The following is a 23,655-nucleotide window of genomic DNA, read 5'->3' as shown; positions in this document are numbered from 1 at the left end:
GTGATATTTTATTATGCATTTTTTAATACTACCAAAATGTCATTTTGGGATTATGTTATGTTTACTAATGGAAGTCTAAGTATAGAGAAAACACTATAAACTACATGTTGCAGAAATAGTTGTTTACAAATTCTATTACACAATGCTTCTCGACGAAAAAGTCGGACGCTAATATATTTTTTGCTGTAAGATTAGGCCTTACTAGATTTTAATCCGCGGTACACCGCGGGACTATATTTTTAAAAATAAAGGATAAATATAAATGTTTAGTAAACTAAATATATATATATATATGACTAATGTTTTGTAAATTTTAAATGTATATCCCTTATATCTATATATTATTTAGGTTTACCGGTTTAAAAATTTAGGTTTACAAATTTAAATTGTTAAATTCAGAATATAATCTGTGATACAACATAGTACTGCTTGTTTATTTTACATAACCGTAATTTAATAAACTCAATTAGATATGCCTAATATTCTAAGTCGATGGTTTAAACAAAACAATGAACTGATGATTTACTAACAATTAATTATATAATTTTCAATTTTATTAATACACAAACTCATCCCGCTACATACCCAAACACAATTTTTCTTCCTTGCTTAAATAAAACATGCATGTTTTTCGAAATCCAAATAAAGAAAAAATGCAAAAAAATATAGTTACATTAATTTTATGTATTTTATGATGATTTAAAGCAAGTAAACTAAATAATCAAACAAAGATGATAGGAAAATCATAATTTTAATTAAAAAAATATATTTTATATTTCAAACAAAATCTTTTAATTGTGTTTGGTTATAAGGATAGTAAAGAATTAATTGAAGATATTGTAATTAATTTAATTAGATATTGTAATTAGTCATTGATTGATTTTTGAGATATTTTAGGAAATTTTGTTTAGCCCAAAATATTGGTTTTAAATTTTAATTTAAAGTTTAATGATAATGGCATTCCTTGTAAATAAGTATCAACTCTAGGATTTATTTGCTAAATGTCTCCAAAAATGTATATATAGATTTATCGGGGGTTCAGGGAAGAGCTCTTAGTCTTTTGTTAAAAAAAAATTAATCAGAAATGAAGAAAAATGGTAAGATCTCCCCTTATATAAGAGACTGAATCTTGGTTTAAGGGGCGGTACGTGTCACCATTCAGTTGGTTGAAAGAATAATACAAAAAGGAAAAAAAAAAACATTTCCCCTTCGATTTTTTTCTTTTTTCCTCTCTTTCACTCTCGCTCTTGCGCTCTCTCTCTCTCTCGGTAGCGATTGAATCTGGATTCGTGAGGATGCAAGAGAGGCGATTTGAATTATGTTTCAGTGGCATAATAATATATCTGACTCTTGTGACTCTTGTTGTAATATGTATTAATGTTTTATTATGTTTTGTATGTTTGAAAATTAATAAAAATGAAATATTTTTTTTTTTATTTTTATAAAATCTTAAATGTTTACACATTTATACCACTTCTATTCTATTTAAAATTTTAAAATTTTAAAAAACAATATTTTCAAAAATAAGAAACAATATTTTCAAAAATAAGAGACCCAAAATAAGAACCTACCAATAAAAGAAAAAATTTTATCTAAAAGATCATAGGTTCTTATATTCCAAACAGTACACAATTAATTCATAAAAAAAAATTTAAGAACTCCCCTTATATGAACCTCCCAATAAACTTGCTCTTAGATTTATCTTCCACTTTTTCGAGTTTCTTTATATTTAGATGCTCCAAATCCTTCATAATCCAAAAATGAATCTTTTATGTTTGGCCTCCAAATCCGCATATGTTAATTTTAGCGTCCGTGATGGTTTCTTCAACATTTTATATAGATAAAGCCAGCGACAGATGAGTTTTGAGATAGGAACCCCTGAATATATTATCATAGATCACCATTGTCACGAACGATGTAATAACAAAAACCTCGATCGGGTTGAAGTGGTCAAATGATATCTTATATTTGTCTCTTCTTAATTCACCATAGACAATAATAAACAATAGTTCAATCGGACCTTTTTTCGGGTAAAGAGACCACGCAGAAAAGGTTATTGGCCGGAGATGGAAGAGAGTGCTATCTCCTTCAAGATCTTTGCATGAAACAAATTGTCCATAAGATCGCATAGAGAAATATGTTTTGCTTTTTTTTATTTTAAAATACGTTTTGAAACAAGAGACTAGACGTAAATTTGTTCCTTTTCTTGAGTTTGTAAAGTGTAAACTCTTATATATTGGCAGACCTCATGAGGACAATTTCACTATACATATACAATCACCCTTTATTTTATAATTACATGCAAACTTATCAATATTTTAAGAATGAACAAAACTTTATAATATACCCTCTTAATTAAAAGTATATAGTTATAACCTATCCCACAACAAGAATGGTTCATACCCGATCCACTAACTCACCCCACACCCCTACATGTGCCACGCCACACATGTCGTTCGTTTACCCTTAATTATTATTATTATGATTTTTTAATTTGGAAAAATGAACAATCCAACTTAGTTGCTATCACTACATGTTTTAAAAAGCATTATCTTTTCCTTTAAATGTTTCAGGTTTAGCTATTTTTTTTACACAAGAAAATGAAAAACGTACAATTAACATTTGATTAAGATGTTATCATGTGGGGCAAACCTTAGATTTGCAGCCAATATAAATGGACACGTACATCATCAGCCTCCTATCTCTTGCTACCACGTGTATACATTCCAAACACTTTGCGGATCTCAAGCCGGTCGGCAAAAGCACCAGCGTGAAATTCGTCATTCTGCATCTTCTTCGTGCCTTTGATGGCCGTTCGATCCGAATCAGACGGCCAATACACGATCTCTCTCGATCCAAACATGTGAACTTGTCATTTGCGTAAGTCAAATACCAAAATCATTTTGTATATCTTTGGGACGAGGTATATACAAAATATATTGTGTTGTGCTAGAAAAATTAAAAATCAATACTTGTATTCTATGAATATTGTCGTATGTAAACAGATTTTGGATGTAAATGAATGTACGTATATTAATGGAAAAATGTTTGCCAGCTACGCCAAGTATTGGCCAACACATAGCCACACATACAAACAATATAAATGTTTTGTTAGCTACATGAACTATTGTCATTACATAAGGACATGCATAAACAAACATGAGTTATGTATACAACACCATAACCATCTAATTCCGATGATTTGTTTGCCGGAATCCGGTGTTGACCGGTATTGACCGGCGTTGACCAATGTTGACCGGTGTTGACCAAAAAATTTTATTTATTTTTTTTACAAAAAACAAAAGTTTAAAAAAATTACATAACTTTACTAAAAAATTATATAATAAATTTTTACTACAAAATAATACAACAAATATACATTTTCCTTTTATAAATTCAAAATTTGGTTTTTAATTTTATACCATATCATTTGTATACCCTATTATATTTTATTATGTAGCATGCTATTAAATATTTTTATATAACAAGTATATAAAAATAATGGTAAATCAAAGTTAAATATATAGCAAGGTGCAATATACTTTGACAAAAAAAAACAAATTAGACTCAATTATAAAAAGTCTATGAACATTTTTAACCCAAAAGATTTTAAGAAAAAATTATATGTCTCATCATTTGTTATATATATCATAATATATTTGTTATATAAAAGGAAATTTTTGTATATAACAAAATTTTACTACAAAGTATTATAACAAATATACATTTTCCTTTTGTATATAACAAATATAATATGGTACATAACAAATATACATTTCCCTTTTGTATATATAATAAATATAATATGGTATAAATTTTAAAACTAACTTTTGAATTTACAAAAGGAAAATGTATATATGTTATACTATTTTGTAGTAAAATTTTATTATATAATCTTTTAGTAAAGTTATGTAATTATTTTGTTGATTTTTGTTGTTTATGAAAAAAAAAAATTGGGCAACGCCGGTCAATATCGGTCAACACCGGTCAATACCGGTCAACACCAAATTCCGGCAAAGAAAGTATTAGAATTAGATGGTTATGGTGTTGTACACATAACTCATGTTTGTTTATGCATGTCCGTATGTAATGACAATAATTCGTGTAGTTAATAAAACATTTATATTGTTTGTATGTGTGGCAATGTGTTGGCATATACTTGACGTAGCTGTCAATCATTTTTCCTATTCCTATATTAATTGTAGATCAATGATATACGTTTTGTTTATCTTTTAGAACTTGATGACCTATGTTAAGATAAAATTGCTTTTATAACAAGATTTCGTTTGTGAATTAACCAATCATATAGAAACGGTAGAATTGTGTTTCTTAAGGCTAAAATGCAACTAGAAGATTTTGGTTTTATATGGAAATCTCTTATTTGTGGATGATGTATGCGTTTTTTTTTTTAAATTGTTTCTTAAGAAGTATTTTTAAAAACTAGTTTGGTGATTTAGTTAGTTCTTTCTTGAAGAAAGGAAAGAACTATTGGAGTATATAATGATATAAAAACTATTGGAGTATATAATGATATGCACCATTCTTCTTTCAAAGAAAGAAGTGAAGAGAGCAAGAATAATTTTGTTAAAATGAACATAAAATTCAAATGTATGTTCATGCTGCATTGAAATGATTTATTTTGGGAAGTGATCGTTGCAGGTGAAGAGAGAACATAACGAAGACATAAGCACGCAAAATTCGGTGTGATTAGCTGGATAGGAGCATTGCTTTACTTCTTTTGTACCTTCGGTCATGTTCTTGTATATAATCAAGATTTTCGTAGAAGCTAAATTTTCACATGCATCTGTTCTTCTGAAAAGTTGAATCAAATCATCTCTAATTGTAGTTGGAAATTAATGGAATATATGAAAGAAACAACTATACTCGCTATAATATACAAATAAAATTCGTATCAACTATTTTATTTCCTCTGGTTAAAACTCAGTTAAGTTAGTTTTTTTTGGATTTGCATAATGTAAAGATGTTCGTATCAACTATTTACTCTTTTTTTCTCTCATTATTAAATACTGACTTTAGTCTAATAAATCTTCATATATATAAGAAACACATATGTGATATACTGATATGTGGAAGTCGAACCATAGGTTCAGTCATTACCTTCTTAACAAGTTGGTCCCCTTGATTAAGTCATGATCAAGACGATTGTCTACTCTATTGTCTTTTTTTAGCTATCTTTTGGATAAACATTATTTACAAGACATAATTACAAAATTTTCAAGTGAACCAAATACCTTTTATTCAAAAGACTAAAGTCTTAGGTCTCGACCTCAAACCTTAATTTACTTTGTTGGGCCGTCGTTCCATGTTCGAACATCTTTACATTATGTTCTCAGTTAAGTTAGTTTTTTTTGGATTTTCATGACTATAGCATTAGTCCATGGCTATCATTCTTTATTCACTATGGTATATGAAGCTAAAACGAAAGAAAAACCTAAATCGAAGTGGGATTCTTAACAAGGTATTAACATTATCATGGTGATGAGAATTAAACCAAACAAAAGTTTCGGACCGGGTAAAAATTAGTAACAATTTTGAAATTTCCTAATCTACGATAAAATATTTATGTTAGTTTTACGGTAACACATAACAATGTTAATTATTAAATAACACACGATTATGTGTGACCTGTTTTAGAAATCGGTAGGCACTAGTCGGACGGTCGGGGTGGGTCTAGCGCGTAGCGAAAAAATCGGAGATTAAACGGGGATTAATCGGGGACTAGTTTTAGGGTAATTTTATTAAATAAATAAATAAATAAATAAAATATATAATATTTAATATATGTATTTTATACATTAGTTATTGTAAAACATCATAAACTTTTAATTTAAATATCTAAATAACAAAAAAAATACATATTTGATTTATATTTGGTTCTAAAAATAATCATTATATACAAAATTAAGCGGGAAGTAATTGGATTAGACATATTATAATCGAATTAGATAGATATAATTAGATAATCGATGCTAGACGGGGATTAGTGATTAATTGAGGTGGAGAGGGTGTACCTAGCGATTTTGCGGCGCGTAATCGGTGCTAGGCGGGAATTTTTAAAACAGACTGAAATTTTTTAAAATCTAGTACTTAAATGTTAAATTTTGAAAGTTGAATATATTTTTGAATGTTTAGGGTAAGAAAAGGATTTAATTGCAAATTTCCGTTATTTAAGTTGGAGAGAGAGAGAGAGAGAGAGGAAGGTTTTAAAACTCAAAATATCGCAAAACCCTAAAAAACAGTTTGGGATTTTTCTTTGCCTCCCTCCCCACTCTCAATTCCAAAACACAGCGCCGGAGAAAAGACATGGAGACGGAGACGGAGACAGACCAAATATACCATATCGATGTCGGAAATCTCCTAGGTTTCAATCCGAATCATCGTTTCCCTTCTGCTCCTTCTTCAAGGTTCGTCCTTTCTCGTCCTATCTATCTCCCTGAACCTTTGTGTTAAGCTTTTTAACGGCGACGGCGGCGGCGGCTCGATATATATACATATATATACATATTTTTGTATTGATTAGTTGATTGAAGGTGGGTTTAGCTTCATACTAACGATTACTGAATTAGAGAAGTAAAAGATAACATTTTTCATAGAAAAGCTTTGATTTTTCATAGACTCCTAAGGTCTCTTTATGTTCTGTTGAAGTCACCTTAAACCATGAGTTGTGTGTTGGCTGTTAATTTCAGCGGCCTCTCTCGGTGCTGTTAGTAGTTTTGGGAGTTAATCATCTTTCTGAGTTACAATCTTATCTAATTAAAACAATGCTGTGTCGCTATCACATAATATTGTTTTGAGTTGAGTTACTTGTTTCTGTTATTTTGTTGCTATCCTTAATGAGTGTTTGTTTCTTCGAATTATATTAGGGAGGAGCTTGTGAAGGAGTGCCTTGAGGAGGCCAGAAAACTTGTTCAGGCAATAGCTAACGCTCTTTTCAACTTTCCTTCAACTGAAACTAATGATGGTCCTATTGTCCAGTTGCCTCCTCCTACTACCAAACTTCCTAGAGAGAAACATGTAAGACCTTCTTTTTTTAGTTGTCACTATCAACAATGGATGTTGTACTTAAGTATGCTAACCTTATATTTTTTCCAGGTTCCAAGGCCTAAGCCTCCGACAAAGTGGGAAGAATTTGCGCTTAAGAAAGGTAAAAGCTATTTGAGAAATTGTCTTGAAGATTGCAAGCTTGAGATTTAGATTGGTTGACGACCTCTTTGTTCTATAGTTTGAAGTTACTGATGTTTATTTTGTTTGAAATTGTTCTTGGTTCTGTTTCTTAGGTATACAGAAGCGCAAGAAGGACAAAGTTGTCTGGGACGAACAAACTGATCAGTTCAAGCGTCGCCATGGGTACGACCGTGTTAACGATGATAATGATGTTCCCATTATTGAAGCAAAGGCAACAGATGGTAGGTGTTGAGGGAAAAATTATCTTATCTTTGTTGTTTTGGCACCTAGACTAATCTTGTTAGATACATTGTTGAAATCTAATTTCTTTGAGTGTGAATGCTTTATATGGAGTTGTATTTTCCTACTATTTATGAAAGCTTTTGGATAACTGCAGAACCAGGAGAAGATCCTTTTGCCAAGAGACTAGACGAGAAAAAGCAGAGAGTTGGAAAGCAACAAAAGAATAGACTTCAGAATTTAAAGGCAGCTGAAAAAGCTGGTGCTTTACCGAGGTAAAACACCTTCTTGATTGGTATATCGCAAATATTATCCTTGCCTGAGATAGTACACCAATATAGTTGCTAAACTTTAAGTTTTATCTGACGGAAACTCAATACTAGCTCCATATAGGATGTCTTTATGAGTTTAAGCCTGATTAGTTGCTTGTTTTGTTGTCCATGCATATCTTCAGTTTTATGGTTTGAGCTGTTCATTTTTATGCTCAACGTGGGGGTATCATACCACCTGTTTCATGGTTTTTGGATATCTAACTGGGTCAACAATCTTTGCAGCCATGTCCAACTTGCTGCAACATCATTACCCATATCAGGCACAAAATCTCAACCAAAGAAAATTGGAAAGGATGAACTTGGAGACGTTGCAGGTTTAGCCGCTACTTCAACCGCTAGTGGTGGAAAATTCGATAAAAAGTTACCTGGAGAAAAAGCTCCTAAGAAGCAGGGCAAACATCATAAGGTAAATCAGCAATACTCCTTTACTCAAGTTTTCGACATGTAATAGGGTAATACTAAATGACCATATCTGTTGATGATATTTGTGTGGGATATTTGCAGTATTTACCGGTTGTAGCAGGGCGCGGGGCTGTTAACCAAGAAAAAGAACAGACTAATAATGTACTTAGCAAGATAATCTCAAAGCATTCGCATGAGATCCTCAATGTCGGCAAGGTAAAACCAAAATACTTCTCAGCTCTCCTCTCTGGTTTTGATCTATTGCCTCTGATGTTTGTATGTGAAAAGATTGTGTTAATCTGTTGCATATAATTTGATTTAGGCGATAAACATGTACAACGTCAAGAAGGAGAAGAAGAAGTCAGGAAGGTCAGACAAGTCAGGACGATCAGACAAGTTGAAACCTAAGAAGGACATCACCAAGAAGCCTACCAACAAAGCCAAGTGAAGAGACTCTCCTATGTCTTATTTACTCTTCTTCTATTTGTCTTCATCTTCTATCACAAAACAAATTTTGAGTTGCTCCGTATCTGTTACAGTAATACTTTATCTTTACGTTTATTTCAATCTTATTGACTTCATTTTGCACCATAAAACAATCTTAAAGCTCACAAGGTCTAGAAATATACAGTAAAATTTTCACTTTGAAGCTCTCAATTTCCCCATCTAATTGTCTTTTGTCCACAATAATACACATACCACATTGACTCCTCTGTTTACAAGCATTCTCTCTTGTGTCTTTACATTCAAGAAGCCAAGAACAAAGATCAACTTTGTCTTTTCAAACCTTTAACCACTCAAGACAAGGACACAAACCCCAACAGAACCTTGCTGGGTAGTAATCTTTCAAGTATATCTCTTTACCAAAACCGATTATGTAAAAGCTGAATGCTTTCCCACGGTCTTCCATGGTGACACGAGTTACAGGTACAACAGATATGGTGTGTCTCTCGCATACCACATTAGCCGTTGGTGGAACTTCAGCTCTTAATGAGATAACCTCTGAGGAGAACCTGTTGAGGAAATATGAGTCTGCAAAATATGCTGGCGTGCACTGGTAAGCTTGTGTGTTGCAAAGCTGAACTCCTTCTGCTCTGTCAAATACTTCTTCTGGTACTGAACCAGCCCCTCTTGTTGCACTCACCTTTCGCTTCGACAGAGTCTTCCTGTCAAACCCCGAAAATAAAAATCAAATCTTACAATTGCTACACAAAGGTATATGTTCTTAAGAATTTTGTAAAACTTACCATCTCACAACTGCGATACTGCTTGTAAGAAGAGAACCAGTACTGTCACAAGTCTGACATTTGATTAACCCGCGAGATTGGCAAGTTGGACAAGGAAGCTTTCCCTTACCGCTGCACTCTGCGCATCTGTGGAGAAAAGAAGGTTTTCTATAAAATAGAGCCACAGTTTGCATATTGCAACCATCAAAATGAAACTTGAGTTCTTTATATGAACTTACATTGTGTCAGATCCATCTTTATGAGCAACCAAACCTCTTCCATAGCAAGCAGGACACTTCATCACCTGCTTCTCCTTGTAAAATCCCGGCTCTCCATCGGCATTGCATGTTGGACATACTACATCTCCTCTTCCTGTGCAACCTGTGGATGAATTATACCCAGCCTCATCAGTCTCTACAAGATTCAAATTGTCCTAATGGTAAATCATGGACATAAATATAGTTACTTTTGCACTTCTCAACAGTCTCAGAATTAGGAACCGGGACTTGAGTTTCTTTATACGGAACAAACAGAGTAGGAAACTGTGATCTCAGATCAAGTTCCCATAACCCTGGTTCAGCTCCACGTTTCTTTCCATTCAAATTTCCGCCACTGAAAGGTACTGTCTGTGTTAAAGCTTCCCTCTCCTCAATGAAAGTGTCAAGAGTTCCTACATAAACATTGCAGTCTTCGACAGAACGAATCTTCCATGTACGAGCAGGACGGCTTCCCCAACAACAACGATGGCCAATATGATCAATAAGCAGCTCCCTTATTTCAATCTCATCAAGAAACTGCCTGGAAAAATAAATTTACATAAGTTCAACACACGTTTAGCTAATGCTAGATGACAACAGCAATGAAGATCAAACGTAGGAACCATTTTATCACTAGACTTACCTCTGCAATTCATGACCTGCTCCAGATGCAGTTGGATAACCAATAGCTTGAGCTGTAGAACGCCAAGCATTATAAACAGAGCTAATGTAAATCAACTCTATGTCATCAGAATCATCAGAAAGACGAAAAATTGCAAGAACCACGAGAGAGAGGATGTGATTATTATAGTAAATGATGGAACTTTCACATTTGTGGATGATCAAAAATTCAAAATCAAAAGCCAGAGAAAACACAATCAACAAAAACTAAAGGCAGGGCAATACAAAATTTTGAAGGATCAGAGAAGATGGAAGGAGACTTACGAGTGGGTAATGAAACGGGGGTTTTTATAACAGGAGGGTAGAGAGAAGGAGGATCAGAAACAGCGGAAGCGGTACGGATTTCATCGACAGTGACGCCAGCTCCGGCGAAAGAAGGGTTACGAGCAGAGGAGCTGTTTCTCTGCAGGTACTGATACGAATCCCATCTATCGGATTCATTCGTTTTCTCTGATCCTAAAATGAGAATTTCGATAAGACAAAATTATGAATCAGAGAACTCAAAAGGAGATTTTACACAGAGGAGATGATAGTTTTCTTCTAAATTACCTGAAAGCAGAGGCTTATCCATGGATTACGATTTCTCCCTTGTATTCCAAGCAAACCAAATAAAGAGATAGAACTTAGAGATTTTTCTTAGAGAGTAAGAAAACCAATTCAATCTTCTTCTTCTCCGTGTGAGGAAAATTCATTACATTACAAGAAACAGAGAGAGAGAGAGAGAGAAGCGGGTTTTGTTGTCGGGTTTGGGTCGGATCAGATAAGGTCCGGGTAGAACCGGGTACTTAAATGCCACGTGTGAAGCCGTTGAAGATTTCACACCCACTTTTTTTGATGTTACTTGTTAAAGTACGTAAAGCTAAAGTTCAGAATTCAGAGATTCACGAGGGAAATTATTGCGCATTTTAGCAAGTGGGTTATGGAGACAACACAAACTACTTAACGACGAGGTTGTGAATGAAAAATAACACATACACATGGATGCTTTTATCACATGGGACATATCGCCAACATATCTTTTTCTCGTTCATATTTAAATCATTCCAACCATTTCAATTATGAACAATTCTATCATTATTTTCGTCTGATTATTATAGTTGACCTTAATTTATTTTTGTTTTACTAATTTTTTTTTATGAAGAGCATCTTTGTTTGTCTAGGAGACTAGGAGTGAACACAAAATGGGTATTTTGACAATTTTATTTTACTATTTTTTTTTAAGCCCATGATTCTTGCATCAATTTAGTTCATTAGATGATGGTTACAGCTTCTTATAGATTGCTTTTGGTGTATGTTTTCGAGTGTGGAGATGTCATTCATACAAATACAAGATTATCAGTTTTAAAACAATGAACTAAGATACATCGTTTGAGTGTTGTTTTTTTTGGAGAGGGGGCAACATTTGAATAGTAGATGTTATTAGAGTGTGGATGCTAGAAACATACTCCCTCTATCCCTAATAAATTGATATTCTATGATTTATTTTTGTCCATAATACAATAAAACCTCTATAAATTAATAATATTAGGACCAAGATATTTTATTAATTTATAGTGATATTAATTTATCTATAAATTAATGATTATTATTTTATAGTGTAAATTAATAATTATTAATTTATAGATATATTTTTAATAATTTAAATTTTTAAAAAATTGAATTAAGAAAATTTTAGCAAAATAATATTAGACTTTCAGATTTGTAATATATAGAAAACATTATTAACAATAAATTACAAATACAATAGACAAATTCACTTATACACATAACATATATATATATATATTCAAATTTATGAATAATAATATCAATTGTTGTATTTTAATAGTCAATCAAACAACCAAAATGTAAATGATGGATATCTAGAAATTAAAAACTTTTTTAAAAAAATTAGCTATTTTTGTGACATGTTACAGAATATTTTATATCATTATAGTTTAAAAATACAACTTAACAACTGTTTTATAGATATGAGCTTTAAGAGAAATATACATTATTATATTAACATATATATATATATATGTGTAAATTTATATGATTATTAATTTATGATATTATTGAGACCATATTTTACATGGAGATTTCAAATAATTTATTATCTTATTATCTTATCGAGTTTTGTTACACTGGCCCGATTTGGGACTAGCAAAATTTATTAATTTATAGAGTATTAATTTATAGAGGTTTTACTAATTTTTCTATTTTATACTTTTCACACATGGAATCTATCTAATGGTTTATCTTTTCTCTTTCTATCCAAAAATAATAATTAATTTACAAATAAAAATGAAAGTTTTTTTTTAAAATATATGTGATAATGTCTAAACATCAATTTATTAGGAACAGAAAGAGTATTATCTATTATATTACTTGTAAGTTGTAACTGTAGCTTTTGGGAAGTTTTCAAAGTGAATAAAAATTGTAGACATTGTAAGAATTTTATAAAGTGTAAAAATTTCATAATTGTTTAAATATCTAAAAACTAATTTTTTACAATCAATACCTACAGATTTTATTTCTTTTATTTATTTATTTATTATCTACTACATTAATATTTGATTAATGCTGGTAGATGTCTGTATATATTTACTACATTTACTTAATTTACTACATTTGAAGTCTGTTTGACAAAAAAAAAAAAAAAAAGATATTTGAAGTCTTGGTCTTCTTCTTATTTGTTTAAAAAGACAAAGACACGTAGTACCCTAAATTAAGTAAAAACCACCCACTGACAATGTGATCTGAAAAATAATCAAATCCTTATCCCACGATAGAGATAATTCATAATTGCATCGCCGGTCTGTTAATACTTAATACTAATAAAACAATTAGGTGAGAATGCAACCAATGCAAAATCATGACGCGGTATAAATATATCAAACTATATTGATGAGAGTATAGACAGATATGAGCTTTGGTTTGGTAATGGTTTGAGCACTACTTACCGACAACCACTCGCGTCCACATTTGAATTCTCTCTCTCTCTCTCTCCCACTCAAATCACTCACTCACGCCTTTGCGATTTCCTCAATCTTTCATGGCGGTATCTCTCTCAAATCTCCTCACTACTCATTCTCGTGTGTAAAGACCTCCTCCAAGATCCGCGTCTCTATACTCTTTCTTCTTCCTTCTCTAGCTCGCTCTCCAACCATGGCCGCTTCTTCAGTGCCATTGTTTCAGTTTCTACTCTTTCTTGTTCTTTCGAGAGCTGTTTATTCGTCTTCTGAGTACTTGATCGGAGTCGGAAGCTATGACATCACTGGTCCTGCAGCTGACGTCAACATGATGGGATATGCTAACTCAGATCAAATCGCTTCTGGTATTCATTTCCGGTTACGAGCTCGTGCCTTCATCGTCGCTGAGCCCCAAGGTAACCGCGTCGCCTTTGTTAATCTTGACGCCTGTATGGCTTCTCAAATCGTCACAATCAAAGTTCTTGAACGACTCAAAGCAAGGTTAGCTTTCAAGAATCTTCGACTAAGCTAGAATCTTGACATTTTCATTAGCTAAAGATTTGATCTTCGAGAAGAGTGTTAGTTGAATTTGAAATAGTCAATACGAATTGCGATGGTGAAACATTTGCAGGTATGGTGATCTTTACACAGAGAAGAATGTAGCAATAAGTGGGATTCACACGCACGCTGGTCCAGGAGGATATCTTCAGTACGTCACATATATTGTGACCTCTCTTGGATTTGTTCGTCAGTCTTTTGACGTTGTTGTTAACGGCATTGAGCAAAGCATTATCCAAGCACACGAAAGCCTACGTCCTGGTTCTGCTTTTGTTAATAAAGGTAAAGTCACAATCTTTTTCTCTGTTTCCTTCAATGATGTTGAGAATGATTTATGTTTGTTAAACCATTGTGTGTGTGTGTGTGTGATGGTTTTATAGGGGATTTATTGGATGCTGGTGTGAATCGAAGTCCGAGTTCTTACCTGAACAACCCTGCAGCTGAGAGGAGTAAATATAAGTATAACGTTGACAAAGAAATGACACTTGTTAAGTTTGTTGATTCTCAGTTGGGACCTATTGGTAGCTTTAACTGGTTTGCTACTCATGGGACTTCCATGAGCCGGACTAACTCATTGATTAGTGGAGATAACAAAGGCGCAGCTGCGCGGTTTATGGAGGACTGGTTTGAGAATGGACAGAAGAATTCAGATAGCTCAAGAAATGTCCCTCGACGAGTATCAACCATTGTTTCTGATTTTAGTAAAAACCGTGAGTTCAAATCCTTTCCTTGGAGTTACCTAATGTAGCAATTTTACATTTGCAGTTGCAGCTTAGAGTTATAAGGATGATAGTTATGGTTTTGTTTTTTGCTTTGTTTCAGAGAGTAGACTTTTGGATATTGCAGCTACTTATAAGTCCTCTAAAGGACGTTCTGTGGATAAGTCTCTCCTTGATGCTAAAGTCCGAGTAAGAAACGGTTCAAAGCGTAGATTTGTCTCTGCCTTCTGTCAATCAAACTGTGGTGATGTGAGTCCAAATACTCTTGGTACTTTTTGCATTGACACTGGCCTGCCTTGTGATTTCAATCACAGTACCTGCAATGGAAAGAACGAATTATGTTATGGCCGTGGTCCAGGGTATTTACTATACTGCTTCTTCTTGATTTTCTTATCCAATTATATCTTTTGCACATTTTCATTAGCGTTCTGTACTTTTTTTTTGGTAGATACCCTGATGAATTTGAGAGTACACGTATCATTGGAGAGAAGCAATTCAAAATGGCAGTACAACTTTTTAACAAAGCTACAGAGAAGCTGCAGGGCAAAATTGGTTACCAACATGCGTATCTAGATTTCTCAAATCTTGATGTCACAGTTCCTAAAGCAGGCGGCGGCTCTGAGACGGTTAAAACATGTCCAGCTGCAATGGGGTTTGGTTTTGCTGCTGGAACTACTGATGGTCCAGGTGCTTTTGATTTCAAACAAGGAGATGATAAGGTAACTACTTAAGCAAGCTTTTTCAACTATCATCTTCTTATATCTCGCTGAATCTTTCTGTTATGATTTCTTGTGTAATTCTCATTTTTTAAGGGTAATGTCTTTTGGAGACTAGTGAGGAACGTGTTGAGAACTCCCGGTCCGGGACAGGTACAATGCCAGAAACCAAAACCCATATTACTTGACACTGGTGAGATGAAAGAACCATATGACTGGGCGGTGAGTGGCTCCAATTCTCTGTTTCCTTATAACTGATCAAAAGATTTGAAATTTTAGAGTATTGACTAAAAGTTAACTGCATGAACTACAGCCTTCGATTCTTCCGATTCAGATGCTCCGCATTGGCCAATTAGTCATCCTCAGTGTCCCCGGAGGTAAATCAATAAGACTCTCTCTTCTGTATTCGTTCCCAACAGAGCTAAAATGCCTAAACTGAATCTGTTATTGGATGCAGAGTTCACTACAATGGCTGGAAGACGTCTTCGTGACGCTGTGAAGTCTTTTCTCATCTCTTTGAACAGCAAAGAATTTGGCAACAATCTCCATGTTGTGATCGCAGGTCTCACCAACACGTATTCTCAATACATTGCCACTTTTGAAGAATACGAGGTTCAAAGATACGAGGTTTGTAAAAAACACTATCTCCCTTGATTCAACTTTGGTACATGTCACTATGCTTAACAGCTTTTATTGTTTTTTTAGGGAGCCTCAACGTTATACGGACCACACACACTCACTGCTTATATCCAAGAGTTCAAGAAACTAGCCACAGCTTTGGTTAATGGTCAAACACTCCCACGTGGTCCGCAACCTCCTGACCTTTTAGACAAACAGATCAGTTTACTATCCCCTGTGGTCGTAGACTCTACTCCTCTAGGAGTCAGCTTCGGAGACGTCAAAGCTGATGTACCTCCAAAGTCAACGTTCAGGAGAGGTCAACAAGTGAACGCTACGTTTTGGTCAGGATGTCCTCGAAACGATTTGCTGACGGAAGGATCTTTCGCCGTGGTGGAGACGCTGCGAGATGGAGGGACATGGGTTCCAGTGTACGACGACGATGACTTTAGTCTGAAGTTTAAGTGGTCAAGACCTGCTAAGCTGAGCCCAGAGAGCCAAGCAACCATTGAGTGGAGGGTACCACAATCTGCTGCCGCCGGAGTTTATAGGATAAGACATTATGGAGCTTCTAAGTCGCTGTTTGGATCCATTAGTAGCTTCTCTGGCACTTCTAGCGCCTTTGTAGTTGTATGACATTATATTACTACATAAACATATCACTGCATAGTGTATAATTTATAACATAAGAAAAGAGAAATTTGAGTTGACTTGTCCATCAAAATGACATCAAATATCTCAGGCTTCCTGTAACATCAAATATCATGAGTTGATTCAACCAATATAGTGAAGACGAAGAATAAAATGGAACTGGATGATGTAATTTGTCAACAGAGGAGCCACTATATTGGTGTTTATGCAACCTGGAGAACCAACTCCACTTTTTTCTCACATCATTGAAGTATCTCACTTATACTATTTTACACACTTCTCTGATGAGTTTTAGTTACAAACTTACAATCAACAAAAATCTCCACCTCGCTGTAACTTGAGGACTTGAAGCTAGGAGGCTCCTTGGAAAGGAATTTTCAAGGTATCGAAAATAGCATTCTGTGAGAATGTCTTCCTGAATCTCTCCAGCAATTCTCCTCCATCATTTGCCTGAGCTGCTGCATCAGCCGCTTCCTTTGCCATTCCAATACGAGCATAAGCCTGAGAAGCCACAAACACACAAAACTCACACTAAGCGTATGATAGATTTTACAAATCTTGAATTGTACATGTTTTATATGCAGAACAGACCTCGCCTCTTTCCACAAGATCTGACAATTTGGGGATGTATTTTAGAGCTTCCGCTTTCTCATCAGCATCAATGCATGCCTCCACAAATGGACGGAACCCTTCATTCATGATATATATGCCAGTTAAAACACGATATAGACCAAAAAATGACTTTGTCTACACGCTTAAGTCTTAACATCAGTGCACTAGATGATGCTGTGTAAAATTACCCATTGGTGGTCTCTTTTCCTTTGAAAACTTTTCAAGTGCTGCCCAGTCTTTGATTGTAGCCAGAGCAAATGCTTTAAGAAAGTACCATCTTTTATCACTGACCTGAAAATTCAAACGGTATTGTAGTGAAGATGGCGATCTTACAGTCATCTATTGCACAACAGGGAAAAAAAAAATCCTTATAGACCTTGAATTCTGTCTTCACTTTTATTGCAGCACGATTATTACCAAGGACAATACATGTGCGTATAGTATCATTGATGCTTGAATCAACAAAAATAGCCTGCTTCGTACTAACTTCTAGCTCATGCTGTATCCTGAAATACGTAACCAAAAAAAGACAATGAGATGAAGAGCAAAGAGAACATTGAAAAGAAAGTTTCGAGTACAGCGAGGCTGCTTAGAAAAAAAGCGCATATTGGCTTGCAACGATTACTTCAAGAGTTTTGCATGCTCCTCAGCAGCCTTAGACTCAAAAGTGTGTTCCTTTGTCTGAGAGAAAAGATTTCTGGCCTTTTCTATTAGCTTTATGCGCGGACCGTACAGAGGAGATCCTTTGCTAGCCATTGGGTTTTTCCCCATATCCCATGATTCTTTCCATAATAGAAAAGCTACCTCCTGAAACAACAACAATATCGAGATCAACACAAACTATTTGATGGTCATTAAACTGAGTCCAGTTTAGCTTCTGAACTAAGAGAATAAATCTAGGAAAAACTTGATCATGAAATCGTACATGAATCTGGCCCGTAGATAAGAAGAAATCCTTCAGAAATTCATGTTTATGACACCTACAACAGGAATATTTCATAATACCATTAGATACTTACAAAAAAATATTGATTACAACTGCTTGGTTAAACCAAAGTTTTGAAAAATGCAGTTTCAATTAATCAAGCATGCTAGATAGAAGATTTTCCTACCGTGCATAAGCTACAAATAAATCACGTGCCAAAACTCTGCCTTGAATCATCGCAAAGAATTCCAAAGGAGGCCTCTGATAACCCCACAAATTAAAAACCAGTTAGTTCTTGTTTGTTAGCAAATCATACAGACTTATAGTTAAAAGTATAAAATCACTAATTGCTCAGTCAGAGACCTTTTGCCATATATGAAAGATGACCAGATAAATCAGGTCAGTGTCACCACTCTCAGTTGCTTTCACTAAAGCAGTGTCTTCCTCCCCAATGCTTAATAAAAGAGGAACCTGGGATTACATTAAATGATCACAAAACATGAATGTCTCCTACTTCTGCATTAGGAAACCGAATGGGGAGGTGGACATCTTAGATAGGCAAACCTGTTTTGTGGAGCGTGGTTCATGTTCAACTAGCATTGCCGCTAACTTTCGACGGTTACAGTTATCAGCATGAGTAGCCACTGCAGCATAAGATATTCCTCTGCATAGTTGGAGCTGAAATTCAATGACATCAATCCTTATAAGTCCATTAGTTCCTCCATCTCTCTCTATATATATATATCTTGCAAAGACTAATCTAAACTAGTATTTGAACCTTATCAAGTAAAATTTCAAGAAGATGAGCATCTGGAGTTGATGGTGAAGCAGTTATCTTTACACATGCCCAATGCATTATCACCACTTCCTATATAATGCCAAAAACATAAAATCATAAGGACCCTAAGGCTTGTTAAATATTGGATATAAAGGAGTATGTCACAGGGGAACATAGAATATCCTCTGACTCACTTTATTCATATCTAGGTACTCAGATATCCGCAGAGCAAGGAGGTGGTGATTAGAATTAATAAGGCGACTAATCAAAACCACTGGTGTCAGTAACTGCACGCCAAATTAAATATAATGAGGAAAGGGTAGCTGCAAATGTTTCTTTCACGAGACAAACATATAAAATTGCAAAAACCTTGTACTGCCGAATGCTAAGAGGTATGCCAATATCAGGATCACGAACAGCATTGAGAACCCGTAAAGTTCTACAAGTCTCTTGGACACGCTCACGCTGGAAATTGCTGTTGCAGCTCACCGTGCATTAGTCTCAGAAATTACATTACTGAAAGTCAATTCTTTTAAGACTAACCTGCAAAAAGCTTGTCCATAGCTTGCCGCTCGTAACAGAGCCCTCTGACGAGTTACATCAAATTCATGGCCAGCAGCATCAATACAGGATTCAACAGCCTCAGACAGTGATGAACGAATTAATCTCAAATTTTCATCTGCCTGACAAAAGAAGAGCAAATCATCTTCATCAGCCAGAACTAAGAATAATAATTATAAACTCTTCCTCTCAACTCATTCCATTTATCTGTAAAAACACCATATTCATTCTAAACCTAAATATATTATCCTGACAATACAATATTGGCAACTGCAGGAAGAACTGAGACACAAAAAAAACTTGACTATGAAGGAATCACATCATAATGAATAACATCTGCGACAGAGAACCATTAAGATGCATATGCTTCTTCTATTTATTTGTCTACAGTAGCAAACCTACCTTAGCACTTCGTCTGTCAAAGTGATCCAAAGCATCATATAGCAAAGCTGCAGGTGATGTGCTTCCAATCCTAAAGATTGACTCAGTAGAATCAGGTACTCTTTGGAGAAATTCAAGGCTCGTGTTAGATAATATTCTCACTCCATCGCATTCCGGGATAAGAATTACAGGTTCATCATAGAAATAGTGAACAGGATCTCCCAAAGGACCCACCATCGTTAAATCCTCATCCCAATAGAGCAGCACGGTATCCATTCCACACCATGCCATTTGCTGTGGAGGAAGGGCTGACTAGAAAAAATATACGATTCAAAGACATAGTCAAGTCACCATACTACAAAACGACCACCAATTTCCATTATAAGAAAGAACCAAGCATCTCAAGAGGCAATGACGCATACCTCACAACTGTAGTCAATAGCAATTTGTTTTGTTTCCATCTCAACAACAACAATCCGGCCATCATGAGTAAAGAGTGTTAGAAATTTTCCATTAGGTGATACAATCATCTTCTGAACCGGTCCAATCAAATTCCCATAATCAGTATCCTGCACATCAGATTCGTTAACACTAGGCTCGTCAACCCTAAAAGTTTGGACACTGTCCTCCTCCACACCAAAAATTTCATCCCCAACTGCTACCAACACCTCAACAGTGCCAGACATCGTGTACTTAGGTTCCCTCACAGCCAAGGAAGTCGGCTGAAGCATATCGTCTTCTGTTAACCCCGGCACATCAGGCAACTTAGAAGGCTTCATCGTTTCGAAATCAGAGATACAGACCAACTGCCCTCCTTCTGTCAAGCAGACAACACCATTCCCCCAAAACACACACTCCACCACATTCTGCTCAAAGCACTCCTTCCCCATTGACATATTAGGCTCAATGAGCTCAGCGTGGATGTTGTAACGATAAATAGTACCATCTTGAACAATGCAAATCAGTGTCTGATCATCAGACCATGACATTCCAATCAGACGTCCTCCAGGATGCTTCCAGATCGTCTCAGAGAGAAGTAGACCTGCTGAGTTAAAGATGCGTAGCTTTCTAAGAGCAGATTCAGCATATAGTTGAACAATCTTGGAGTCATCTCGAATGACTGCAATTGGACCACCAAAGGAGGCACAAGCCACTTTGTTGCGACTCAAATCTACATGTTTCCATCTCATTTGGTATATCTCAGGCTTCCTGTAATATCGATCATAGAGAAGCTGCCACTCCGCAGCAACAGACACGTTCGTCATCTTGTTCCCTCAGGAACTGGGGAGTAATCAAAAACAACCTGGGTCATTAAAAAGATCGAGTTTTTTCAATTCCCAAATTTTATAAAGGTAAAGACTTTACAATCAAAGTTCATCAATTTATAAAAAAACTTACTTTAAGAAATCGGAATCAAACGTTTGGTCTTACAGTAGAATCGAACAAGGGTCGACGACGGATTTGACGACGGAGTTTTGAGAAAGAGAGATCGGAGCTCATAGCCTAGAACGAACAAAACAAACAAGCCACGATTTTTTTTTCCTTTTTTTCTTTTTGGGGACGGCATTGTAATTCCACTTATAAATTAGCTTTAAAAAAAATACATTTTTATTCTTTTTTTGATATTTTCTGTTATATTTTGTATCATAAACAATAGATTTTTTAAGTTTTTCCACATAGATTAAGAAAATAATTAATGTTTAGTTATAAATATATTTTTATATATAATAACATATTTTCCATAAATATTAACTAATGGTAATTTATTAAAATTTTAAATTCTCAATTAATGAATCTTGAAATCTATAATTTTATAGCATTAATTAATAAAAAATACATAAAATCAATATTTGTGATACAAGATAAATTTCTAAAACATAATCTATTCTAGTAGAGAGAAATAATTACTAAAATTGTGAGTTAAATATTTTTTTAACGTGAAATAAATGTTTACAAAAAAATGTATAAGGGTACAACAAATTCCAATTTTTTTTCTTTCTCAGAAGTTATAACAATAAACCATATGAAGTCAACGGAATTCTCAAGTAAGAAATAATGATACAAATTCAACGAAGCAAATCATAATGGTTTCTACCACTGTAAAGAAGCCTAACAACATTCTTGTTCGTCTTCCCTTTTCCCCAGCCTCCTCGAAACTCAGCTCCATACTCTTGTATCGGTATAAAACCTGACGCATATCCTCCTCCTCTACCGTGCTGGATAAACAAATCCAAAAATATAACTCAAGATCCGAATATGATCTTGACCTGACTTACTAGAACGAAAGAAACACCAATTCTTGTTTACTTTTAAAGACTCATAACTCAAAAGGGATTATTATTACCTCGTGCTCGGGTATGTAGACGATGATTGGCTGTTTACATAGCTTGGAAAGAACCTGTTGAAACCAAACACATTGACATTATTATATCGTTTCTCTATGATGGCAATTTTTGAGTTTACAATGGGTGTGTATAGGAGGAACTCACTAGTAGCTCAGACTCCCCTCCCCAAAAATCATGTCTTCCAATCCGTTGGCAATAGCTGTGAAGAAAAAAGTGTTTAATGTGATAAGAGAACCATAGTCATTTAGCTGGAAAAATGAGGGAAAAAGTGAATGAATTCTTATGATGACTCACCGTTTCAGAGACTCATCAACAGTGATAGCCACTAATGCTTCTTTGTACTTCTCCCTTTCCTTGGGATCATTGCATATAACCTCTTTCACAGCCATTCGTAACTCATCTGTGTAAACCAAATGCAAGTTTTTTTTCCCATACAGAAACATGATGAACAAGATATAAAGCATTCTCAACAATCAATATAGACAACAGAACCCACAAAAGGAAAACATTTTCCCACCTAAAAGGCGAACAACAAACTGAAAGAACTCTACTTTTGATTCCCCAAACTCAGTAATCTCAACACAGTTCAATCTCTTGGTTCTCAAAAACACACAACAAACATCAAAACATGGCTATATATGATTAAAACATATAGTCTCACCTGCATCATCTCTCTCTCTTGTGGGGTTAAGAGTAACACCTTTGTTAAAGGCCATCCCTTTCACCTAATTTACATTGCAAACAACACATCATTTCTTCAGAAAACCTCAGTAAGAACTAACACCTAGAACAGAGAAAAGCAGAAAATACAATACCAATGCTCGAAACAGACATCGACCATCCCCTTTCACTCTATCCACAGCGTACTGCTCAACTTTTTTTGCTGCAGGAGACCGATTCCTAGACATGAAAATATGAAAAATTCTCAGATTAGGGTATAGGGTTTTATGATCAAAGACTCGTTTTTTAATTCAATGGTTCAAGAGCTGATTAACAACAACAAAAACACCTACAGAGAGGAACCGATTCTGGCGAAGAACACATTGCTGTTGCCCTTAGTTGCGCTCAAGAACGAAGCAGGGAGTGAAGTGGAGGATATTGAATCTGAAACAGAAGCAGTAGGGGAAGAAACAAGCTCGAACCGAGCGAACCCATTTCTCAGCTGCTCAAGAATGTTATCTGCGATATTAAAAATCCCAAATTGATGATTACATTGGGAATTAAAACGAGAACAAAGCAAAATGAGATGTAGAGGAATGAAGTAATTAATGTTGGAAGGTTTGAGCTCCATGGAAAATCTCACTTGCAAGGGAGATAAGGGGAATTCGAATTTGGGACTTGAAGAAGAGAAGAAGAGCAAAGGTGTAGGCATCAAAATCGTATCCGATATATAAGATGATAACTCAAAACGAACACAAATCCGTTGTAGTCTAGCTGGTCAGGATACTCGGCTCTCACCCGAGAGACCCGGGTTCGAGTCCCGGCAACGGAGTTTTTTTGTTTTTGTTCTTTTT

General features: G+C 34.9%; 5 protein-coding genes and 1 non-coding gene across 6 annotated transcripts; 3 read left to right on the top strand and 3 right to left on the bottom strand.

Moving 5' to 3' along the window:
• The first annotated feature begins 6,200 nt into the window (after nt 1-6,200).
• Nucleotides 6,201-8,755, top strand: LOC104785678 (ribosome biogenesis regulatory protein homolog). Its single transcript, XM_010510937.3, has 8 exons — nt 6,201-6,425; nt 6,885-7,035; nt 7,114-7,165; nt 7,299-7,427; nt 7,583-7,700; nt 7,980-8,163; nt 8,262-8,375; nt 8,482-8,755. Exons 1-8 carry the CDS (start codon nt 6,325-6,327, stop codon nt 8,605-8,607), a joined length of 975 nt encoding a protein of 324 aa, XP_010509239.1. The 5' UTR covers nt 6,201-6,324; the 3' UTR covers nt 8,608-8,755.
• Nucleotides 8,756-8,785: 30 nt separating this feature from the next.
• LOC104785677 (uncharacterized) lies at nt 8,786-11,697 on the bottom strand. The gene is made up of 7 exons (XM_010510936.2): nt 10,873-11,697; nt 10,588-10,779; nt 10,286-10,337; nt 9,852-10,183; nt 9,625-9,766; nt 9,407-9,532; nt 8,786-9,325 (listed from the first exon to the last, which is right to left on the bottom strand). Exons 1-7 carry the CDS (start codon nt 10,892-10,894, stop codon nt 8,941-8,943), a joined length of 1,251 nt encoding a protein of 416 aa, XP_010509238.1. The 5' UTR covers nt 10,895-11,697; the 3' UTR covers nt 8,786-8,940.
• A 1,241-nt stretch (nt 11,698-12,938) lies between these two features.
• On the top strand, nt 12,939-16,598 carry LOC104785676 (neutral ceramidase 2). The gene is made up of 9 exons (XM_010510935.3): nt 12,939-13,778; nt 13,909-14,117; nt 14,216-14,545; nt 14,658-14,913; nt 15,003-15,273; nt 15,367-15,492; nt 15,584-15,647; nt 15,728-15,897; nt 15,976-16,598. The coding sequence occupies exons 1-9, from the start codon at nt 13,474-13,476 to the stop codon at nt 16,522-16,524; spliced, it is 2,280 nt and encodes a 759-aa protein (XP_010509237.1). The 5' UTR covers nt 12,939-13,473; the 3' UTR covers nt 16,525-16,598.
• A 113-nt stretch (nt 16,599-16,711) lies between these two features.
• Nucleotides 16,712-21,378, bottom strand: LOC104785675 (protein VACUOLELESS1). Its single transcript, XM_087513176.1, has 16 exons — nt 21,195-21,378; nt 20,219-21,099; nt 19,818-20,108; nt 19,398-19,537; nt 19,224-19,329; nt 19,049-19,141; nt 18,855-18,944; nt 18,641-18,754; nt 18,440-18,547; nt 18,264-18,337; nt 18,077-18,131; nt 17,777-17,958; nt 17,528-17,657; nt 17,340-17,442; nt 17,131-17,228; nt 16,712-17,040 (listed from the first exon to the last, which is right to left on the bottom strand). Exons 2-16 carry the CDS (start codon nt 21,059-21,061, stop codon nt 16,891-16,893), a joined length of 2,577 nt encoding a protein of 858 aa, XP_087369302.1. The 5' UTR covers nt 21,062-21,099; nt 21,195-21,378; the 3' UTR covers nt 16,712-16,890.
• Nucleotides 21,379-21,709: 331 nt separating this feature from the next.
• Nucleotides 21,710-23,493, bottom strand: LOC104785674 (OVARIAN TUMOR DOMAIN-containing deubiquitinating enzyme 3-like). Its single transcript, XM_010510933.3, has 7 exons — nt 23,155-23,493; nt 22,957-23,041; nt 22,803-22,866; nt 22,436-22,541; nt 22,286-22,340; nt 22,141-22,194; nt 21,710-22,012 (listed from the first exon to the last, which is right to left on the bottom strand). Exons 1-7 carry the CDS (start codon nt 23,430-23,432, stop codon nt 21,863-21,865), a joined length of 792 nt encoding a protein of 263 aa, XP_010509235.1. The 5' UTR covers nt 23,433-23,493; the 3' UTR covers nt 21,710-21,862.
• A 67-nt stretch (nt 23,494-23,560) lies between these two features.
• Nucleotides 23,561-23,633, top strand: TRNAE-CUC (transfer RNA glutamic acid (anticodon CUC)). Its single transcript has one exon. It is a non-coding gene; the product is annotated as a tRNA-Glu (tRNA).
• The last annotated feature ends 22 nt before the right edge of the window (nt 23,634-23,655 follow it).

The sequence above is a fragment of the Camelina sativa genome, chromosome 5 (genome assembly GCF_030686135.1).
Source record: "Camelina sativa cultivar CO46 ecotype springtype chromosome 5, ASM3068613v1".
In the NCBI taxonomy this organism is placed as follows: Eukaryota; Viridiplantae; Streptophyta; class Magnoliopsida; order Brassicales; family Brassicaceae; genus Camelina; species Camelina sativa.
The sequence above is the reverse complement of the archived record's forward strand: the minus strand, read 5'-3'. Positions and strand labels throughout refer to the sequence as shown.